This window comes from Abramis brama (genome assembly GCF_963993115.1).
Source record: "Abramis brama genome assembly, chromosome: 9".
NCBI lineage: Eukaryota > Metazoa > Chordata > Actinopteri > Cypriniformes > Leuciscidae > Abramis > Abramis brama.
Window position 1 is genome coordinate 37,648,493 of NC_139971.1, and position 22,069 is coordinate 37,670,561.

The 22,069-nt window shown below is 37.9% G+C and overlaps 1 protein-coding gene across 1 annotated transcript in view; it reads right to left on the reverse strand.

The window, feature by feature from the left end:
- LOC311089366 (RNA polymerase II elongation factor ELL2) overlaps positions 1-22,069 on the reverse strand; it is a 44,822-nt gene that overhangs the window by 18,488 nt on the left and 4,265 nt on the right. The window contains exons 3-4 of the mRNA XM_084124009.1: positions 2,892-3,016; positions 213-376 (exon numbers count right to left, since the gene is read on the reverse strand). Coding sequence (XP_083980135.1) covers positions 213-376; positions 2,892-3,016 — 289 coding nt within the window. The remainder of the gene's footprint in view (positions 1-212; positions 377-2,891; positions 3,017-22,069) is intronic.

Consider the following 22,069-nt stretch of genomic DNA (forward strand, 5'->3'; position numbering starts at 1 on the left):
AACACATCGTACACGCCTCGACTGATACACAATCATCTCCTGATCAAGAACGCTCTGGTTTATCAGTCATATGAACATAATTAACAATACTACTAGGGTAGGATTACTTGCTTTTGGATGAAATAAATGTGTTATTTGATTTGATTTATATGAGAGATGATTATGTTTGAATATGGAGTGGTCCTTTGTGTGTGTATGAGCTGGATTCTTACTTGGACGTGTGGATCCAGGTTTGATCTCAATGGCTGAGCGACTCAAGATGTCTTTTTCCACTTGAGACATGCGCTCACGGGTCATCTGGTAGGAATCGTCGGTGGCACACACAGTGATTTTGTCCTGAATACTGCCCTGACCTTCCAGATGATCCCTGCCATCTCTAAATGGAAATACACAGTGAGTTAAATTATCAAGCTGGAAAATATACATTTGTTGAAATTCCAGGGATTTAATTACAGTCTTTGAATTATCAAAATTATTGAAATTACAAACAATTAATGGATGTTTCTTACTATATGTCCTGTTTTTTTAAGAATATTTATGAATTTATGCATGTTATGGAGACGTGGCTATAGAGCTTGTTTGAGGAAAAATTATATAAATATTAAATGTATGTATTTATTAATTTCTAGTAAACCTATGAGTTATATTAAAATTCTTATTTCTGAATACATAAACATTGTTTTATAAATATATATATATATATATATATATATATATATATATATATATATATATATATATATATATATATATATATATATATATATATATATATATGTGTGTGTGTATATATATATATATATATATATATATATATATATATATATATATATATATATATATATATATATATATATATATGTATATATGTGTGTATATATATATATATATATATATATATATATATAAAAATATTTGACTAATATTTATATATGTATATACATATACACACACACACACACACATTTCAGGATTCTTTAATATATAGAGTAAAAAAAACAGCATTTATATGTTGCTAAAAATAGGTATTTTAAAAAGTTATATTTATAGCAGGGGCTACTGATAATCTGCAAGAAAAAAAATTGTTGTTGAAGCATACCATTAAATATATATTTTTTAAGTACATAAATTAAATAATACTTGCAAATGGCATGCAAGTCAACTTCTGATTTGGAAGGTTTGTTTGTGTAATAACGTAAAAGCATTGTGAATAAAAGTCTGAATCAAAATCAGCGTGAAAATTTCACCAAAATTTCCTTAAAAGCTCAGAGCATCAACCTGCTATGAAAAGACTGACATGTTTAATTCCTCTCTCCGCATTTGTAAGTTTTACAGCTGCTCCCTTTGTCCACAGCAGCCGGAAAGTCAGTGACTAATTTATGACTAATGGTCTTAACCGGTTTTTGTGGAATTGCTTTGCATCCTCTTTCCCACAAACCTATGAAATGCTATTCTTCAGAGAGACAAGTGGAGTATTGTGAGACTACAAGTCTCCTTTGAGCGGAGAGCGAACAGATCAGTGCCACCCCGATCAAGAGCAGCAACTTCACAACCGACCGTGACGCCAAATACTGTAATGGAACTTGGGTTCAAAGTTCAAAGTAAATGTTGATCCTAACAAACAAAGCTCAGATTTATTCAAGACGCACAATAACTAATGGCAGTAATAGGAGTATACATTACTACTTTTATTATTGCATTAAGTAATTAAGAAGAGTTAAGAGTTTGTGAATATCAGTGAATAATGACTCAAATTTCATTCTTTCCCCATAAGTCCTATTGTATTTGTATTGTATGAATTATTTATTAAATAATCCATTCATTATTTATGGTGCTTTTTCCCTTCTCTTTTTGGAGCTTGACAGTTCCCGGTCAGTATGAACTGTCACTATGTGCTCCACTGAGAAAATAACAGCATGTTATTTTATAATGTTTTACAGGGGTCATGACATGGACTTTTTTCTTTTTCTTTTAATGTGTTCTTTGAGGTTCACTTATGTTAATAATGTTTTTTGCACACACACACACACACACACAAAAATACATATATGGAAAAATTATTATTTTCGACTCTTTTAAGACTCAATCACTGTTCTGATTGAGTGACGTAATTGCATAGGAAACACCTTCAACTTTCAAGTGTTTTGAAAACATTATCCATATAAAACCATAATTTACAGACAAAGCATTATGAAATCATTTACTTTACAGTTAATGTCAGATTAAATACGGCTAACTGCTTCATCTTTCAACAAAAGATTCTTCGAGAACTGTGTCTCGTTTACAAAACAAAATGCTCCGAACAAACATATAATCCTCCGACACGATCCGGGACGCCATTAAAATAAACCACCCACTTTTTTCCGACGCTGGGATTCTTCTGAAGTCTGTACAGAGACGCAAATGAGCTGTTTAAACTGGATGCATTAAAGAGAAAAAAATGAGAATCTGAACGCACATCAGAATCTGAACGCACATCTGTATACTGTATCAGTGTAGACAGTGTCAGTGATTATAATGAGTTCTATATGTTTTTGACGTGACGCTCACATCCAGTGTAGCAAGTGTCAGCCGCTAAGCGACTGAATGCCAGTGGGCGGAGCCTATAGTGCGATGATGTATAATTATTCACAGATCCCGCAATATCAAAACGAGCTGTTTTTGGAGCTTTATTAAAGAAATGCTTTTGTTTATAATGAGCAGGACGTTTTAAGCTATGAAACTTGCAGAATGTTTTACTGGTACGAGGACTTCTTATATGTAAAAATATCAAGGCAAATTTGATTTCTCAGGTCATGACCCCTTTTAATAATATTATATTATTATACCTTTGAACTTTTGTTTGTGAAGTGTTTTCCCTTATTTGATTAAGTTTTACATCAGTGTCTTACCCAGAAACATACTGGTGAATACAGTCAAAGCTGGCCTGAGGTTTGTCTTTACTGTCACTGGACAGATAGAAGGAGAAGACGCGGAAAGCATCAGGAGAATCCGAGGAAGCAGGAATCTTGATATACTGTTAGATGAAAAGAAAAACAAAGACATTTCAGACCTGTGTCAATAACGTTTAATTCAATTCTAAATATACATTTATTAAAAGGTATCCCTAAATCATGCCCCCTATATACATGCACACAAACAGTGTAATTATGTGAAATGGCTATTTTTTCATGCTTCAGAATGCCTATTTTAAGCAATGGAAATACCCTTCCAAAACAGATAATGCCAAGAAGATTTAACTTTCATTATATTGTACATACATACATTAAAAAACACACTGGCTTTTGTTTATCAAGAAAAGCTCCAGCTCAATGCACTTAATAAAAACAAAGCTTTTTGGAAAAAAACATCTTTCATTCAATAAACCAATCAAATGAGCTCCTCTTACGACTCACCAAAACACAGTATTCAACTTGTACATAAAACGTTGCATGTCCTCATTAAGCAATTAAGTTATTACAGTACTTTCATAGAAAAGGTAGGCCTACTTCCTGTACCAAACCCTATTTCATGGTGGGATGATTTGTCCTTGGCTATTTCTAAAAAAAAAAAAGAAAAAAAAAAAGGACTCATATTTGCTAATTATATGAGCTTAACGTGGGTTTGTAACAAACGTCCTACTGCACAACACACAGTCGCTAAACATGGTTATATTAAAAACTAAACTTCTACAGAAACTTTGCATGTTTCCTACATCTCTGCAAACATATGGTAGTTTTATGCTTTAGTACAGTAAAAAAAAAAAAATTGCATAGAGCACCTTGAATGCGAGACAGTTTTTCATATGTTCTTGTTTTGTAATGAACATGTTTTTTTGTTTGTTCTTTTTTTAAGGCATGAATAAGCAAATGAGCCAAAGAAACCTTTATCTTTTTCAACAGAGTATGCGCTATTTGCTCAGCTTTAATAAAGGGCTAAACGCAAACAGAGCTAAAAATAAACTTCAAGACAGGCAACCTACTTAAACTATTGTCTATTTATCAATGCAGCATTATTAGCTATAATTGGAAAAAGGTATTTTCTTTCCTAGTTGTCAACAGTAAGCTACAACCTCTTCAGTGCTACAAAACCTTTCAGCAAAACTGTGCTTTGATAGGTTCTGACTTATTCATGCCAGATCGACTGCAGCTCTGAGTTTGTGTTCTGAGGCAACGCAAGGGTCACGGCTCAGTAACTGAGTCAGTTACATAATACTCGCAGTCATCTGAGGGCGACCAAAACAAATGCAGCCCTGAACAAGCAACATCGGCAGCGTGACCTCACTACCTGTTTAAAGTCCTGTGAAAAGGAATCAATAAGATTCTGGCCAACTCTACATGCACAAAGCCAAAGAAGCAGTGCTTCAAGACTGCCAAACACATGGTCAGGGAGCGCTGTGAGCGACACACTGAGAGTCTGAGCAAAAGCGGTTCGTACAATCGACCTCGCGGCACTCAACTCGCCTTCATCCGGCGGCTTCTACACTATATAACTTAAGGCTTTAGGCAGGCTATTTCTGATATTAAAAGACAAGCCGTATTCTTCAGGGAGGCCTAGAAACCTACTTTCACTAATACAGAAAGGCAATTCAAAATACAAACTCATTAAGTAACAGGTATTGCAGCGTCATTAAAAACAGCTTTTCCTTTCAAACAGCCTCCAGCAGATAATGATGATGGATGTTTTAGTTGAGGCAGCGTCCTAGATTTGAGGGAAATGGATGGGTAGTGTCCGCATAATTTAAATACTTTATTTTTGTTCGGGAGGCAGCAGTCTATCATTTGTGCTCGAACGTGTCCAAAAGTGAGGTGGCAAATGATTATGGACACAAAAAGTCACCTAAATCATTTAAAACAGTTTTCAGGTGTGTGATTTTCCATAAATGAAATGGCAGGGAATAACAAGGCACCCTTTAAAACCCCAGTCAAATGCAGCCACAAGGTATTTTCAAATATGCAGGGTTATGCTGTGCGAGCAAGTTTGCTTAAAGAATGGACCAAACTTCACAAACTACAAACTTCCCTACTATATAGAAGGCGAAAAACAGTATGTGACAATATAAGAATGTCTGAATTCACAGTACTCATAAAGAGTTGGCAAAAACTACACGGATGACATACTACTTCCGGCGAGATTCTGAAGTGTGCATACGATGGATACTTTACTATCCCATGAGTCCAGGGGATTTGGAATGTCAGCGTAACTGACGCTGGTGGGTCACATGATAATGACAGCATAGTGAAAGTAGTACATTAATGCTATACACATTCATACTATATAGAACATTCTCGTGAAGTAATTACTTATTCAAAATAAGTACCTACTCAAGGGAGTATGTGATTTCAAATGCAGCCAAACTCTCTTCATCCGCATGTGTACAATGACTAAAGAAGCAAAATATAACAATTATAATATGGGCCTTAATATATGAAATATACAGTTGCATATATATTTGTAAGAAGGGGGTCTTTATTTACAAAGGCATCATCATATTTGCGGGCCTCTTGCAACAAAAATCAATAAAATACACTTTATAATCCTATAGGTTCATTGTTCCAACTTTCTTACACCTGCATGCTTCATAAACGTTCTGGAAAACACAAACACTGACCTCTTCATTTTTTAGAAAAAATGCTGGACTCATTTTAGCTGTGTTTAGTAAAGTGTATAAATACTCTAACAAGCAATTTACCATCCTACAGATCTAAAAACAGCATGTACGGTCACCGCAGAAAAGGGTTTTTGGCTGTCACAAATGCCCGGTCACGCAGTACAACCATAAGCACTGTCGGCCACATGGAGCCAATAAAAAGCTTCCAGTCTCACAAACACACATTCAGCTCCACTACCCCCACAGAACGAACCCTGCCCCCATCATTATCTGTTAGTTTTCCGTGCAACAAAACAAGCACTCACAAGCAGTCACAACATGCTAGCAAACAGTAGCTTGTTACGACGATGGACACTCATGGGGGTTAAGTCGGGGAATGACCCAGTTATGTCCTCAGCTTCAAAATAAACAAGGCAGGAGGGCATGATTAGACTAATGCATATTTTCCTGAAACAAACCAAAAAAAGCATCACGGTCAGCCAACAGCTATAGTCCTGCTGGAAGACACTGCCAAAAGTGGTAGACATCTTCACCCAAATTCAACAAGTCATTACAAGGAGGTCCCAGAAGTAGATCAATGGTGCACAGGAATGAATAATCATTTGCGTTTCAAATGGCCACACCGACGAACAAAAGCTAGTCACCTCTGAGGCATCAACACAGCCATGGATTTACAGTCTTTACCCCCCTTAAAGCCCCCTTTTCCCAAAACATCACATCCCCCATCCCCTACGCTCCGGGAGACAAGCGTTCCCCCCAACCCTTAGTCCCCATCTCCTACACGTGGTACATTCACTTGTCGACCCTTGGCCCAACCACCATGCACACTTCATATTCTGATTCTAATCAATGTCATGCAGGTCAGTCCATTCTTGGGACAACCCTCTTTTTCCATTCCCGGTTTTCTCCTCGATCTTCATAACCATATGTCATTTACCCCCTTGGTTCCCAGCTTCTGTCTCCAGGGAGAATGTTGTTTTTTATGGACGGTAGGATCACACCAAGCCACTTAGATCTGAGTAAAGGCCCCTTCACACCAATAACTATATTAGCGTCCACACCAGTGGATAATATCGTTTTGTATATTCTAAGCACGCACTGCCGTTTTGTCGTCTGCTGCTTTAACGGTTTTTTTTTTTTTTTTTTATAAACACTTTTTGTTATACTGGTTGAAACTCTCTTCACAATAATAGAAGTGGTCTAAATATATATCTTCTGTGGAAGTCTCAGAATAAAAAAAATGTTCGTCCAATCATTGCATTCGGTCCGACAACTTCGAGTCAGTAAAATAATAATAGAAACAATAATTTAATGCTGGTATCCAAAACATTTAATTCAATTCAAGTATTATATAAGATACATTTTACAACTTCAATGCACATGTATAATAAGCCTAGTAATAATAAGCCTAGTAATAAGTAGACATTTAAAATACATCAATAACTGATATCATAGTTTAACACAGATAAAATCAGAGTTAAGGCTTGCTTTACGTGTTGCTCAACGAGGATTTCTTAATCGTTGCGACTTTCAATCTTGAGGAGACTTGCCGTGGCAAAATGCCGCGGAGTGAAGAAGAGGTGGAGTTACGAGGATTCTCAGACAGTTGAAGTGTCCAATGGAGTTAAGAGATTTGCTCTCAAGCTATTTTCAACACTTTAGATTGGTTAATAATTTGTAAAAATAACAACCATGTGGGGATTGACCAATAGCATCGATTTGTGAAAAAATATGAAATTGACAAAATTTGGACATACGAGGTTTCCGCCCGACAGCGACGATATGCATTTCCATACCTCCATGCACCTGCTCGAGCAGACATTACAAGTCATCAGCGCGTTCCATGAGTCTATGCAGAGAAGACAGACATTCACGGAGTGCCGCAAACAAACAACAGCCGCCTTTTACAGTTCCTCCTGAACCAAAACAACGAGTTAATTCTGTGTTCACGCCATGTCGTAACCTCATTTACAAAAACGGCAACCCGTTACGTTCTACCCAGAGCCGTTCATGTCCTCAGACCCGGATTTATACGTTTCTATGTCAACATCATTAACGCTGAAATGAATCTGCAGCAGTCAGGTGGTACAAGTAAGAGCTCCGTAAGTTGTTTACGTTCATTATTATTGGAATGTTTTGTGCTTTGAGACATGAGTCTCGTACCACTTTGCACACTCTGCTGTACGCATCTTGTGTTTTGAAGGAGGCGTGGCTTTGGAGACGCTCTGAAGGGAGGGTGGGATCTAACGCTTTCAAATCTAGCTTGCTATTGCTAGCCTCTCTTAAATTGCCTACCCTACCTTTAAATGCTTGAGCCCTTTAAATTGGCTGTCAATATTTTTATAATTCATCAGCTTGAAAAATAAATCATTCTGAAAGTGATTCCAATGATATCATTCTTCTGTGTCCTTATCGTTTTAGTTGTTATATATTCTCATACAATTATATTAAAACTTTATAGTTAGTGTCCTTGGTGTGAACGGGCCTTAAGAGAGATTTAAAGGCTATAAAGCAAGAGATACCAATAAAAGTAGGGCTTCCATATAACTTGTTGGTATCCACATCTTAATCCAAGATTCAAAAGTGTCAGAGAAATCCAAAGGCTTTGAGCAAAGTTCATTATCCATGTTTCAAGTTGATTGTTAAAGCATTTGCCTTTCGTTCCTCTTTGTGTTTATTCCTCCAGTGAGAGCCAACACCCATCTCGGCAGGTGAGATTTTATCAGCTTTTAGATCAGTACAGTACGTAGATCAGAAAGGTTACAATGCAAATAGACTGCTTCAAGGGTTGTTACTGAAACGTTATCTCTCTCAACAAGCCTTGTGCATTTGTGATGATTGAGATACAAGCCCTTTGTGTCATTCACCTTGTTTTCTCACAGTGAGTCTCATTTACGAACCATACACACATATTTGTGCATAAAACCTCTTTGAAAATGTTATAGTGCAAAAATCTATTTAATTTAGCAAATTAAATATAATCACTTAAATTTAGGATTACAGTTAGAACCATCCCAAACCATATATGGGGGAAAAAAAATGTAAAAATTCTATACTATTAAAACTAAAATCTGAATCATCACAAAATTATAAATGTACAGTACTAAAATGGATTTTCATTTTGGGATTTGTGAAAGATTACATTTAACAGCGTTCTTAAATTATTAGTGTTTTTAAAGACTAACTTTAAGTGAATGTTAGATGACAGCAAAAGCAATCTCAGTGTATAGGTGAAATGAGCATGTAAAATTCAACCTTCAATAACGGATATAAACCATGCAAAAGTTTGCGGCCTGAAAGATTGAAAAAAGAGATATATTTTATGCTCACTAAAGCATTTATTTGATCAAAAATACAGTAAAAAAAAAAAGTAATATTGTTAAATATTATTACAATTTAAAATAAATGTTTCTTTTCTATTTTAAAATGTAATTTATTTCAGTGTCAGATTATCCTTCAGAAATCATTCTAATATGCTGATTTGCTACAGAAGAAACATTTCTTATTATTATTAATGTTGAAAACAGTTGTGCTGCTTAATATTTTAGTGGAAACCGTGATAAAAAATGTTTTTGATGAACAGAAAGAAGTGTTTATTTGAATAGAAATCTTTTATAACATTATAACATCATTTTGATTAATTTAATGCATCCTTGTTGAAGAAAAGTGTTCATTTTTTATTATTTTTTATCATACGGATCCTAAACCTTTAGTTTAGGTAGTGTATTACCAAAAATCTACAGAGACCATAAAATCTCTATTATCAGCCAGAACTTTTTTGTACACGCAAGTACGCAATTATCAGTGAATTATATTCTTACAGTTAGTGACCAATTCAGCAAAGTCACTATGCCAAACAACAGTACTGTAAGTTAAACATTTTCCACTGTCGATAGCATTAACACATACACATTAGGTGGGCTTCATCCACGTCATACCAGCCACAAGGGAGCAGAGCACGACAGAAAGCCTTCGTCTGCGGCCCATCTTCAGACACATCTGCCACACGGTGCCATGTGTGTTTGGAGATGTCAAATACTTTCAGTCGGCTGTAAGGTGTGAACTGGGCTGGAACAGAACGACTTAGCAGGGGCCAAGGCCAATGAGGACGAGACAAAGGCTGTGCTTTGTAGCAACCATGGAAAAAAACAACTCTGCCTCTCTCTAAGAACATCATAATGTTTTTATGAGGTGGTGAGATGCACTGCTCCCAAGATTTAAAGTACTCAAAACTTTCTCCGCTCATGAGATTTTATGACTTTAAATGCTTGTGTTTTGTTCCTACGAAGCGCACATCTGTTTGGAAAGAAGAGAAGCTGGCGTGTTGTTTCAGGTGCTGTTTTCTTTTCTCTTTCTTAAGCCGTATTGGGTCAGTGTATGTAAGAGACGAAACAGAACATCTCGTCCTCACATTTGGCATCATTATTTCAGGTTAGGGCTTGAAACTGACAGCCACCTAGTAAACAAAACTGCTGCCAGTTGACTTACGGATTAAAATCAGCATGAAATAGAAGTTGCGATAGTATTTTCTTCCCTACTGTGACAGAGTTAAACTGCTTCTCGGACAAGAAAAATATGTAGGGCGGGACTTGATTTTGTGCATTGGGAATTGATTGGTTGTGGTTTGTCATGTGAGTGACAGGTTGTCCCACCCTCACGCCAATAAACACGTCATCAGAGATGTTGCTGCAAGAAGGAGAGGACGTTATTTTGATTAAGGGCATATGAATTAAAAAAATAAAAATATATACTGCAGTATAACATAAAAAAATCCAGAATTGTCTATTTTGATTTCATGGTGTCTTTAACCATCTCTACGTTTCAGAACAGAAGGGAAGTTTCCAGCAGTCCAAAATCATGCAGCTTTTATCTCTACTTCTGCAATTATAGTGCTAGCTGTGATTCTTTGACTTTGACCAGTCACGTAATGAGCACTTTCTACTTTAGAGTTCAGTTGTCTTTGGCCTGGTTAAATTAGTTCCGCTGGTTCCTTCCACCCTACAGTCAGTCTTCACCGCGATCGGCACCATTGTTCTCTTCACGCAGCACGCTCGTCTACGGCTCCTGCGAGGCGCTCGTCTTTTGTTCCCGCCGCATGCGATGGCACGGAGTTTGGCCTATATTATTCATAAGCAGCAGGAACGTGTGGCCTGTTGGAAGGGGGTGGGGGAAGGGTGGGGTTTGGGACATCCCTGCCCAGGACCGACAAACGGGACTACATGACCCCCTGATCTGAAACGGACAGAGCCACTCATCCGAAAAAAGAAAAACAAAAAGAGGGGTGGGGGAGAGGGATGAAAGAAAGAAAAAGAGAGAGAGTGAGTGACGAGAAAGAGAGAGAGAGAGAGAGAGAGAGAGAGAGAGAGAGAGAGAGAGTGACGAGAGAGAGAGAGTGAGTGACGAGAGAGAGAGAGAGAGAGAGAGAGAGAGAGAGAGAGAGAGAGAGAGAGAGAGAGAGAGAGAGAGAGAGAGAGAGAGAGAGAGAGAGAGAGAGAGAGAGAGAGAGAGAGAGAGAGAGAGAGAGAGAGAGAGAGAATACAGAGTTTGAGATTACAGTGCTAATGATAATCCACTACATAAGGGGCGAGATGGAGGAATTATGGGAACTGTGAATTCAGTGGCGGAGCCAGGATATTTTCATAGGGGTGGCCAGGCAAGGGCCAGCAACCAGTCTGGGGTGGCACAGAAATCTTAATTATTTTATCATAAAAAATAATTTGACTATAATGTATTGGACTGTTTTAGTGCCTACACAACTGAATAAAGTTTATTTGTACTTAATTATAACTGAGATAGAAGTGAATTCGGAATCATAGAATACTGAGTGAATTTTATTTTATTTTATTATTACCCACCACCGTAATGTTACCAGAATGTAAAATTTGTTATTTTATGGATTTAAAAATTATCCATTTTTGTTTGTCCTTTACAAATTAACGCAAAATGAAGGCCTATCGTCTAGTACAAATGCACAGTGCTCACATTTATTTGGACATTAAAACATTACATATCATGCATGCCGTTTTGACAGCTTTAATCGCCTTTTTGATTCTTACATGAGTTAATTGACGACAACTACTTGGCGTACCGCAAGCACAGTACAACGGTTGTCAGCCGTATGACAGAAAAGTTAGTTAGTTTTACTGACATTTGGCCTGACAACATCTCATCTTACCGAAGATAGCCAACTGAATAAGGACAACGCCCTTTTCTCAGCATCTGACAGAAGTGTCACAAGCTTTCACACACATCTTCTAAAATAAAAGTAGCATCAGAAAAAAAGAGAATTAGCCTACGTTTGTTGTTGACTGCACACTATTCGACTTACTCAAAACGGTCTTGCAACCCACCAGTTGAGAAAGATTGACTCTATATTTACTATGTGCATATCACTGTCTGATGTTCTGCTGAAGCTCATTCGGCACTTGCACATTTCCGCACTCGTTTGACTTGCGTCTGAAAAGTCTCACGTTTTTTGTGGTCTTAAAGAGACGGTTCAGCGTTTTAAAATAACACAATTTTTGTCAATAAAAAAAGAAAGAAACAGAAACAGCAATTGTGAGAGGGGTGGCCAAAGGGGTGGCCAAGCTTAGACCTGGCCACCCCCTAGCTCCACCAGTGTGTGAATTATGAACTGTGCAAATGACCGTCACAACATCTGATTTAAGTGTACACTATGAGACTGATGCTCAAGTTACTGTTAAAAAAGTCTGAAGTAATGTTCTTTTTATCTAATGCAAGATACATTAGGGGGAAGTATTTAAAGGGATAGTTCACTCAAAAATGAAAATTATCCCATCATTTACTCCCCATCAAGCCATCCTAGGTGTATATGACTTTCTTCTTTCAGCCAAACACAAGAGTTACATTAAAAAATATCCTGGCTCTTCCAAGCTTTATAATGGGAGTGAATGGAAACTTAGATTTTAAAGACCAAAAAAGCGCATCCATCCATCATAAAAGTAATCCATAGGCTACGTCTCCAGGGAGTCAATAAAAGGTCTTCTGATGCGTTTTTATAAGAAAAATATCTATATTTATAACTTTATAAACTATAAATCACTGGCTTCCAGTAACGGCCGAATGCAATAGAAATCTTTTGTTACGTTATACACTTATTTACTGTCACCTTTGGTCAATTTAAAGCATTATTGCTCAATAAAAGTACTTAAAAAACAATCTTACCAAGCCCAAACTCGGGTAGTGTAATATGAATGAGACAGTGCATGGTGCAACATAGCAACTCTGGTTTTCTTGCCCTCCTCTTTCACTTCTGTTCCTCCTTCCCGCTCTCTCAGTATATACACTTGACAATCGGTCGGCAAGATTTCAAACCAGTGGAATCTATCATAGTGTCTAAAGAGATTTAAAACATGAACGATCAAAGTGTTTCAGTCTTGGCTCCAGAGATGAAATTACAATAGTTCTAACAAGTGGCACTTAAGAAGGGAGAAAGATAATGCGTTCTACCTTTTGGGGAACCCTGTCATGTTTCTCAAAAAAAACATGGGTTCTCAACCACACCATATTTGATGCGATCAACTAGTATGCCATGAGTCACGTATTGTGAGTGCAGTGCATGAGCTTGTCTGTACCGGTCTGAAGTCCGTTACATTTAAATGGGGAGGAACCAGAGGGGGGTGGATGTCTGTTGATGCATGGGGGTTGGTTTAAGGATAAAGGGGGGTTGGCGATGAGAAGTTGTGGAGCTGAAAGAGGGGTGGTGGAGGGGGGTTGTGGTGGCTGCCTCATCCCCTGAGGAACTGCCTCGGATGCCAAGCAAAATCTGTCTCTCTCTCTCCTCTCTAGCACCTGAGGGCTTATCTGTCAAGCTCAGTAAGCACTGGGCGACCTGACTCCATAACCATCCTTGTGTGTGTGTGTGTGTGTTGTGTGTGTTGTGTGTGTGTGTGTTGATAATGGGGGAGGAGAGCACCCCGCATGCTGCTTTCATATGCACCCCATTCACAGAGCAGCCAGAAGCCATCCTCCACTCGCCTATCAGTTACTATAGTGACGAGTCTGCGCAAATTAAATAGAGGCAGGTCTATGGGGGCGTCCACACACTCACTGGCCTCTGAGATTACAATAGTGGAACAGTTCTCTACGTTTTGATTGGTTAATGTTGCACATTTTGAAAATTCATACCCAACGCCAGCTTTGAAAGGTTCAAGGCAGTCTTCGCTCAGCATGTGTAGTAGTTTTTGTATTTTTATACACAGGATTGGTGGGAAATGCAGGGAGATCAGAAACGTTCAAAGAGCAATTAAGGATAGGACTGAATATTAAAGCGTATTAAATATTAAAGGACTGAATATTAAAGCGTACACACAATTACAAGTCACTTCTTCAAATAATGTTATCAAACAGGTTCTCGGAAGCATTTTTCTGCAGAGCAAAAAATAAAAAGGTAATTGTGAGAAAGTTTAAAATAGTTTACAATAAGGTCTCATTAGTTAACATTGGCTAATGTGTTAACTAACATTAACTAATGAGCAAGACATTTGCTACAGATTTTAATAATCCTTGTTAATGTTAGTTAGTTAAAAATACAACTGCTCATTTTCAGTTCATGTTAGCTCAGGTCCATTAAATAATAATGTGTGTGTGTGTGTGTGTGTGTGTGTGTGTGTGTGTGTGTGTGTGTGTGTGTGTGTGTGTGTGTGTGTGTGTGTGTGTGTGTGTGTAAAATGGAAGAACTAAATGTCACAATGGTGAATGAAGTTGCAATTGTGAGTAAAGAGTTGTATTTGTGAAATTTGAGATCAAAATACGGAGATTTTAAGCCACAATTACAGGAAAAAAGTTTCAATCATGGGATATTGAGGTGTCATTATTAAGATATTGTGAGATTTAAGGTGCAATTACAAGAAAAAAAAAGTTGCAATAGTGAGAGAGAGAAAATGTGTGTGAGAAAAAGTTTCTAAATTCTAAAATATTAAGTCACAATATAATAACCTTTTTATTGTACCTCAAGCTTGTCATATAAAGGTCTCCATTCTGCAGCCTTAGGACAGAAACTGGTCAAAACAACTTGCTCCTAAAATGCAGAATGCTTTTATGCCAATGTTTATTTACGCGACCATTGCTCATTTCCCGAGCAGTCACACTCCAGACTGCCGGATGGCCATGACAGACAAGCTACACGAACAAAAACAAACCTGAAAGAGGTTTCCGTTTCACGCTGCATTCACGTGACGGCTAGACGTGGCCATGAATGCTCTTCAAATAAGATTTAAACAACCCATGTGATGAAAAACTACTATAAACTATTAGAAGCGATGCATCCTGCTGGGTCGAGCCAAAGCCCCCTGCTGCAGGCACAGAATCAACGCATCCACCCATCCACATCAACAGCAACAGGACGCATGCATGCTTAAAGAAAATAGAACATTTAAAACTCAAGGAGACAATAATATGAGGTTTTAAGCATCAAATAATGAGTGGGTTATGGAATCAAAGAACGTTGGTGCGTTTGAGAGGTGCGGCCCGTTAATGGGTGATACACTCAGAGCCGCACTCTTTCAGAAGTCGGTCCAGACACGTCAGAACTGTGAGCGTGCCCTGTGTGTGTCCGTGCATGAAAGGCCTGAAGTGTCTGTGATCTTCCCTTTGCAATTCTTGGCTTTGCTGAGCCATTTAAAATATGTGAGATGTACAGTACAGCATTTTTGGAAGAGTTTCGAATACACACCACATTTTCCACATTAATCACATTTATCTTCAGAGGAAGATCCTTTTGAAACCAAATATGCTTTACTTGAGGTTCTTGGTATGCATAAAAATAAATAAACATTGAGCACTACTTGTTTTGCCAAATTTACCCACTTGCCACATGTTACCATTATTTGCATATTTCTGACAAATACCACAGCTTATAGTGCCTGTCTCTCTATCAACTTGCACCTGTCACAAAAGCATGAAGTCCATTTCATCTGGGCAGCTCGACATAATGAATATTCCACAAATCTGTTGCTGGGTAGAAAAATTTCGGTGGAAAAAAACACACACATTTTGACTATATAAGAATGATTGTGAGAAGAAAGAATGACAAAAATGTTCTGCCAAAACGGCAAAAAAAAAAAAGCACTTCTTAGCACTTCTTCGATAACGTGTAGTCAATGTCCATTTTGTGTACACACTGTGGATAAGCTACATGTCAGTGTGGAGACCAACGATGCTATTTAGCAATATATAAATGTAGTTTGCTTATTGATGAATTGATGATTATTATTTTAATTTATCACCTGAGAATACAACACCTTTACAGCATGAAGATTTCAGCTAACCAATTACCAAAAAGTTACTTTACCAAAGCTTTTATTTAGATTTTTTTTATCACTACTAGATAAACTTATAACTGCAAATTTTTTATATTGCATTTCTTTATGAAGGAACTGCATTGGAAAAAATTATACGATCAATAAGTATATATGTTTTTATACTGTTTTAACTCATCAAAATAAGATTTTTATATGTTATAAGTTATAGAAGATTAAGAAAGTTATACAAGATTCAACAATTTTCTTTAAGTCATTTTAACGTATTTTAAGTTAGTTGTACTTAAAAATTGAAGGCAGGTCGTTTCAAACCTGTAAGACTTTCGTTCATCTGAGAGCTTTCTGTCCCTCCATTGACAACTACACAACTACCACTTTGGCGCTTCAAAAAGTTCATAAAGAGATAGTAATCCATATGAATTGAGCGGTTTAGTAAAAAAGAGACACGATGGCTTTATATGATGAGTAGATTGAATTTAAGCTTTTTATTCACATATTAACAGTGATCAGCGAACATAAACAGAAGCTCAACCGAACTTGCTTGACGCGCGAGAATGAACCTCATTCAATCGGCTCATCATATAAAGCAATCGAGTCGCTTCACAAAATTTTGGACTAAACCGCTTAACGATCTCTTTATGATCCATTTATGATCCATGATGTCCAGTTGCGTAGCTGTCAATGGAAGGACAGAAAACTCTCAGATTTCAACAGAAATATCTTCATTTGTGTTCCGAAGATACACAAAAGTCTTACAGGTTGGGGCATGACATGACGGTGAGTAATTAATGACAGAATTTTCAATTTTGGGTGAACTATCCCTTTAAAGTTTGGTGACATTCATGTGCGTCAAACTCGTAAATGCAATCTTTCTGACTTGAATGCACCATAAGCTCACAGTATTATTTAATTCTTCTTCTGACACTAAAAAAAGAAGATCCTCCCTGCTCTTGCAAGGACTTTGTCAAAGATGGCCTGTCAAAACCGTGCAGAAAACAGCTCTGCCAGTCAAAACACTGGGCCCCAGACAAGACGGGCACTCGGGTCCCTGTGCACGTCGCCAAGCACGTCACATCTGGATGAAAGAATCGGCGTGTGCCCTTTCATTCACACGTGGGACAGCTCCCCCCACACAGCCTCTGCTGCCAGAGACTCTGCGTTCTACGCTCATTCCTCTTATTGTCATTCTAATTAGCTTTCAAGAAGGAAAAAAAAGCCAGGCTCGCACACACACGGAGGCCCAGGCTGAGACAAGCACAGCAACTAATAGACACACTTTCATTCACCAGTCACAAACAGAACTGACCATACATACAAAATTCACAGATCCCAAGACAAATTTGAGTAAAATAGGTACACTGCCTCATCCTCAGATCCAATTAGCTGAGAAGATCCCTACAACAACATGCATTTACACTAATACACACTCTCTGAGACTCCATCACAATTTCACATACACACACTCATCGGAGGTGCGAGATGGAGAACTGGTGCATCCCAGCGAGAGAAAAGAGGTTGAGACAATCACAGCGATGACGAGAAGACAGATGGGTGGGGGAAGCTAAACATTCACACACATTTACCATGAGAACATCTCAGAGAGAAATGCTTTACCCCCCCACAGAACACACTCACAAACACACACACACACACACACACACACACACACACACAGAAAACCTTTAAGGAAGGAATTCTTGCTGCTGTTGGATTGTCTGCTCTAAGTCATAAACAGGTGTTTTTAGTAAATAAGGGTCACTGACTTAACACGCATTTCTTTTTTTGTCTGGATCTCTTGTTATTCAAAAATACATTAAATTTCAATGCATTATGATGAACACTTTTTCAATTTCCTAATTAAATACATTTTGATATTAATTCTTTGTGTAGCATAAAATTAGAAATGTCTACGTGGTGTAACTGTCTGCAGATTGTAAGAAAAAAAGTCTTATTAAAAGTCCACCAAATCATAATATAATATCACAAATATCATATCAACTAGAGGACTCACATAGAGAATCATGACTATGTTTATATATATGCTTTTTGACATGGTTAGTTCAGGCTTTAAAATGTCAAAGACGACATTTGAAAAAACATCAAATTAAAATGATGTCTACCCTGACTACCGTCTGTTCAATATTCAAGAAAATCGTATTACTTTTTATTTGAGGGTTATACCACTTGACATTTTTAGATTAACTATTTCACAATTTTATACATGGCATGCACTGTTATCAATCGAGAGACAAATACACAGATATACTTGAGAGAGCATATTAAATTAGAGAGCATAATACTATGCATAATCATGTAAAAGTTTCATTGCATTTTGAAAATGGTATACAGTAAAAGTTTTCCAAAAATGTATGATACCAACATGAATGCAAAGATCACATTTCGAAAAACTTGCTGGCAAATGCATTTTAAACTAGATTTTTAAAAGCTTTCTCTTTTTCATCACAGACATTCATCATTCTCAGACATCCTAATTTGTTCCTTCCTGGCCCTTAAAGGAATTATGAAAATTGTGCAATGCAGCTTTTACATGATTCTGCATAATAATATGCTCTCTAATTTAATATGCTCTCTCACTTATGGCCATGTCTTAGTCTCTCAATTAATATGAGATCATAGAAATGCATGTATAATACAAGCACTGGAAGAAGGTCAAACAAAAGTGTCCTGATATAGCCTGTCAAACTGCAGGACACTTCACATTTCACGTGAGAACTGTTTCTGTTTATTGAGACAGACATATATATTTGTAGCCTCTGGATAATTAATTTTGTGCAGTAAAAATCCAATTACCAAAAGAAAATGAGGCTGTGTGATGTGAAATCCCAGTCTTTGAGAATCCGAACTGAACCCGAACATCCCAAGTGAAGCCATCAAAGGCATTCAGATTCTATAAATCCTCCAGGATTGGGGATAACTCCCTGTAATACGAAAGGAATTTTACAACTCGAAACATCTTTTCCTGTGTTATTTCTCATCAGTTGCATCATCCTCATCCTCCACAGATGGTGAGAATTGAGCAAATTAAAGCTCCCCCATCTGTTAAAACCCAATGATGGCTAAATTATTTCTTAACTGCCACGTGAACACGCATTATCAAAGCATTGTCAAGTTAGTGGAAAATGGCAGCTTACAATTCTCAGCAGGGCACTTCCTGACTTTTCCACGCTGTCCCGTCAAAGGTCTGCACTCTGGAGACAAGCCAGGACAAGGTTTATGGGAATTCCCTGGTATGGGAGAGCCCTCTTATAGGTGGAGGAAAATTACCTGGCTAAAGCCCCTGTTCACACCGCCAGCGACACTCAGCGACATGTTCCCATTCATTTTTAATGGAAGGCTGTCGACTTCCGACAACATGACCGACAGTGACCGCTGGCGACAGAATGTAAGCGTGTCAAGCGACGGGAGTCACGCAACAAAAGTTCAGAAATAGTCTCGAGTGCAGGAAAGACAGGACAGAGTCCCGGAGCGATTTGAATCTAACCACATCCACATACATGGATGTAATAAAATGATGCGTGTAAAAGAAACTGGCGGCAGTCTCAGTGAGAGCGTGTTTCATTCATTGATAGTTTGTGTTGTTAATTATATGACACTGTGAGCAGTTTAGCACTGCTGCAGTTTCCCCTGCGTTATGTTGATTATCAGGGACAAAAAAAGTTGATTATTTGTCAAATTCAAATGATGTTTCAGTAATTTTTGACTGTATGAGTGAGTTTAATTAGTTTAATTCATCATATAAAGCGATTGTGTCTCTTCAGAAAATTTGGACTAAACCACTTAATTCATATGTATTAGTTTTACGATCTCTTTCTGAACTTTTTGAAGTGTAAAAGTGGTAGTTGTGTAGCTGTCAATGGAGGGACAGAAAGCTCTCAGATTTCATCAAAAAGATCTTCATTTGGGTTCTGAAGATGAAGGAAAGTCTTACAGCTTTGGAACGACATGTGGATGAGTAATTATTGACCGAATTTTCATTTTTGGGTGAACTATCCCTTTAAATCATCTTACGGAGTATATATATAAAAGATAATAATAAAATCTCACTGAGATGATAGCGAGAGACCAAAAAAAATTCTCACACTATTCTTCTGGCATAATAATTTTATTAGCAAAATATCTCACCACGTACTGACGCACCTGGGTCGCACCCAACCGGCATCTAAAATACAACTGCCCATGTTTTGCCTTGGGCTGTGTGACTACTTGAAATCGTAATAAAATCGTGATGTGATCATGTGTGATTTCTAAACTGCAGAAAGCATGATTTTTCCACCAGTGTTTGCAATATGAATGCAGCACACCTAAATCTGCCGTGAGAACAGAATGGGTTTGGAAGAAAGCGCTGAACCAGGGAAGATAAATTCAGGGCAGGATAAGGACTTGAAATGATGTATCATAGAGCCAGGTAAATTGCAAGAAGTGTCAAACTATCGTTGTGGCAAAGCATTCACACAGAACATTTTTGCGGTGGAAAACACAAGATAGACACTTTTTTTTAAAAAGTTGAACTTCTTTTACCTTGAGCGCTGCATAGACAAGCCAATGTCATACACAACATGCTGCAAAAGACTCAAGCGCAACAGTTAAAGACGTCCCCCTAGCGCATTTACATAGAAAAACAATGACACCTTTCAAACGGGTGAACAAAAATGTATAATACAGGCATTTGCGAACTGCACAACATATGATAAGAGTTTAAAAGGCATGAATAAATAACCAACACAGTGCCCACAATTTATGCAAAGATATGGTGCCTGAAAATAGTCAATAAAACCGACTTCCAAAAAATGATAAAGATAAGAAGCGATAAGATGAGATGTAAGGAAATGTTGTTTCAAAACTGTGATTTAAAAAAAAAAAAAAACGCAATATTGATCAAAAAATTTTGATAGCATTTTTTTTGCCCATATCGTACAGCCCTAGTTTTGCCACGAGACAGCAATTTTCTGTAATCTCTGCAGAAGTCATCTCTGAGTGAAGGTGAATGTAATATGAAGATTGTACACATTTTTTTAAACACTATGAACATGAATAAGCAGCCACAACAAGGCCGGTATTACCATAGCAATCTATGGGTACAATACGACTAATCACATGACTAAACAAGCATCATCATTTTCAAATAACTCTGTTTTCACAGTCCACACTACAATGCGAAAATGTCATTGTCAAAATTATCAAGGAAGAGCTCCGTTTTACAGTACAAAAATGACGTCTCAGTGTGGACGGAAGAACAAAACAGAGAAAAAGATGCGTTTTCAAGTGAATCCGGATTAATGTAGACATAGCCTAAGAAAGAGCAGAAATGGGAGCATCTATCTCCCAAGTTTTGTTCAAAGATATCCATCCATTGTAAAACTATGATGCTCAATATTATATCAAGCCTGACTAAAGTGAAAGCATCCCGAAGTTACGGCTAATAGAATGACTGATAACTTGGTTTCAGTACTGTGGACTTAACATCACTCCCTACCCCCAGCTGTAATAGCTTAATTTGTCACCCTGACACACATACAAACACACACACACACACACACACACACACACACGGCTCAAATACCTCATTAATGCCCAGCAGCCCATTATCTGAGGAGGAGGGGATGAATGCTCAAATTCAGTGCAGCCAATTTGAATATGTAATGGGCTAAAGATATAATCACTATATCCAATTCGACAATTAGAACAGATTCCAGTTTTTACGCACTTGACACAACTATGCTACTCCAATTTTAAAGCGGAAGAAACTCCATTAGATCAGATATTGCTCGACTACATGTGACAGTATTTTGCATATTATAATTGTGGAATTAGTGGGGGTCGAGCGATGCTTTAGGAGACAGAGCGGCCACGGTTATCCCCCTCCTTGTCGCGGGTCTTTCATGTCTGCACTGAGACAACAGGCATAGAGACACACAGAGGCTCCCTTGGGTTTACCAACACCCCCACCTCTTCCTAGAGCTCTTGACAAAGCCTTTCCAGTCACCAGTCTGACCCAGTAACCTGGCGAGCAGCTCGGGGGTGTTGAGTAGCCTCTCCCGGGCTTCCGACCGCAATCCAGTCACACAGGCCGCCGTTTGTTGAGTCCTTTTCCTGTCCCGCTTCTGGATCAGATGAGTATGTTTTCGACGGGCCTGATTGTGGCTAGCGGGCGCTGATGGGGAGCTGTGCTACGGCTGAA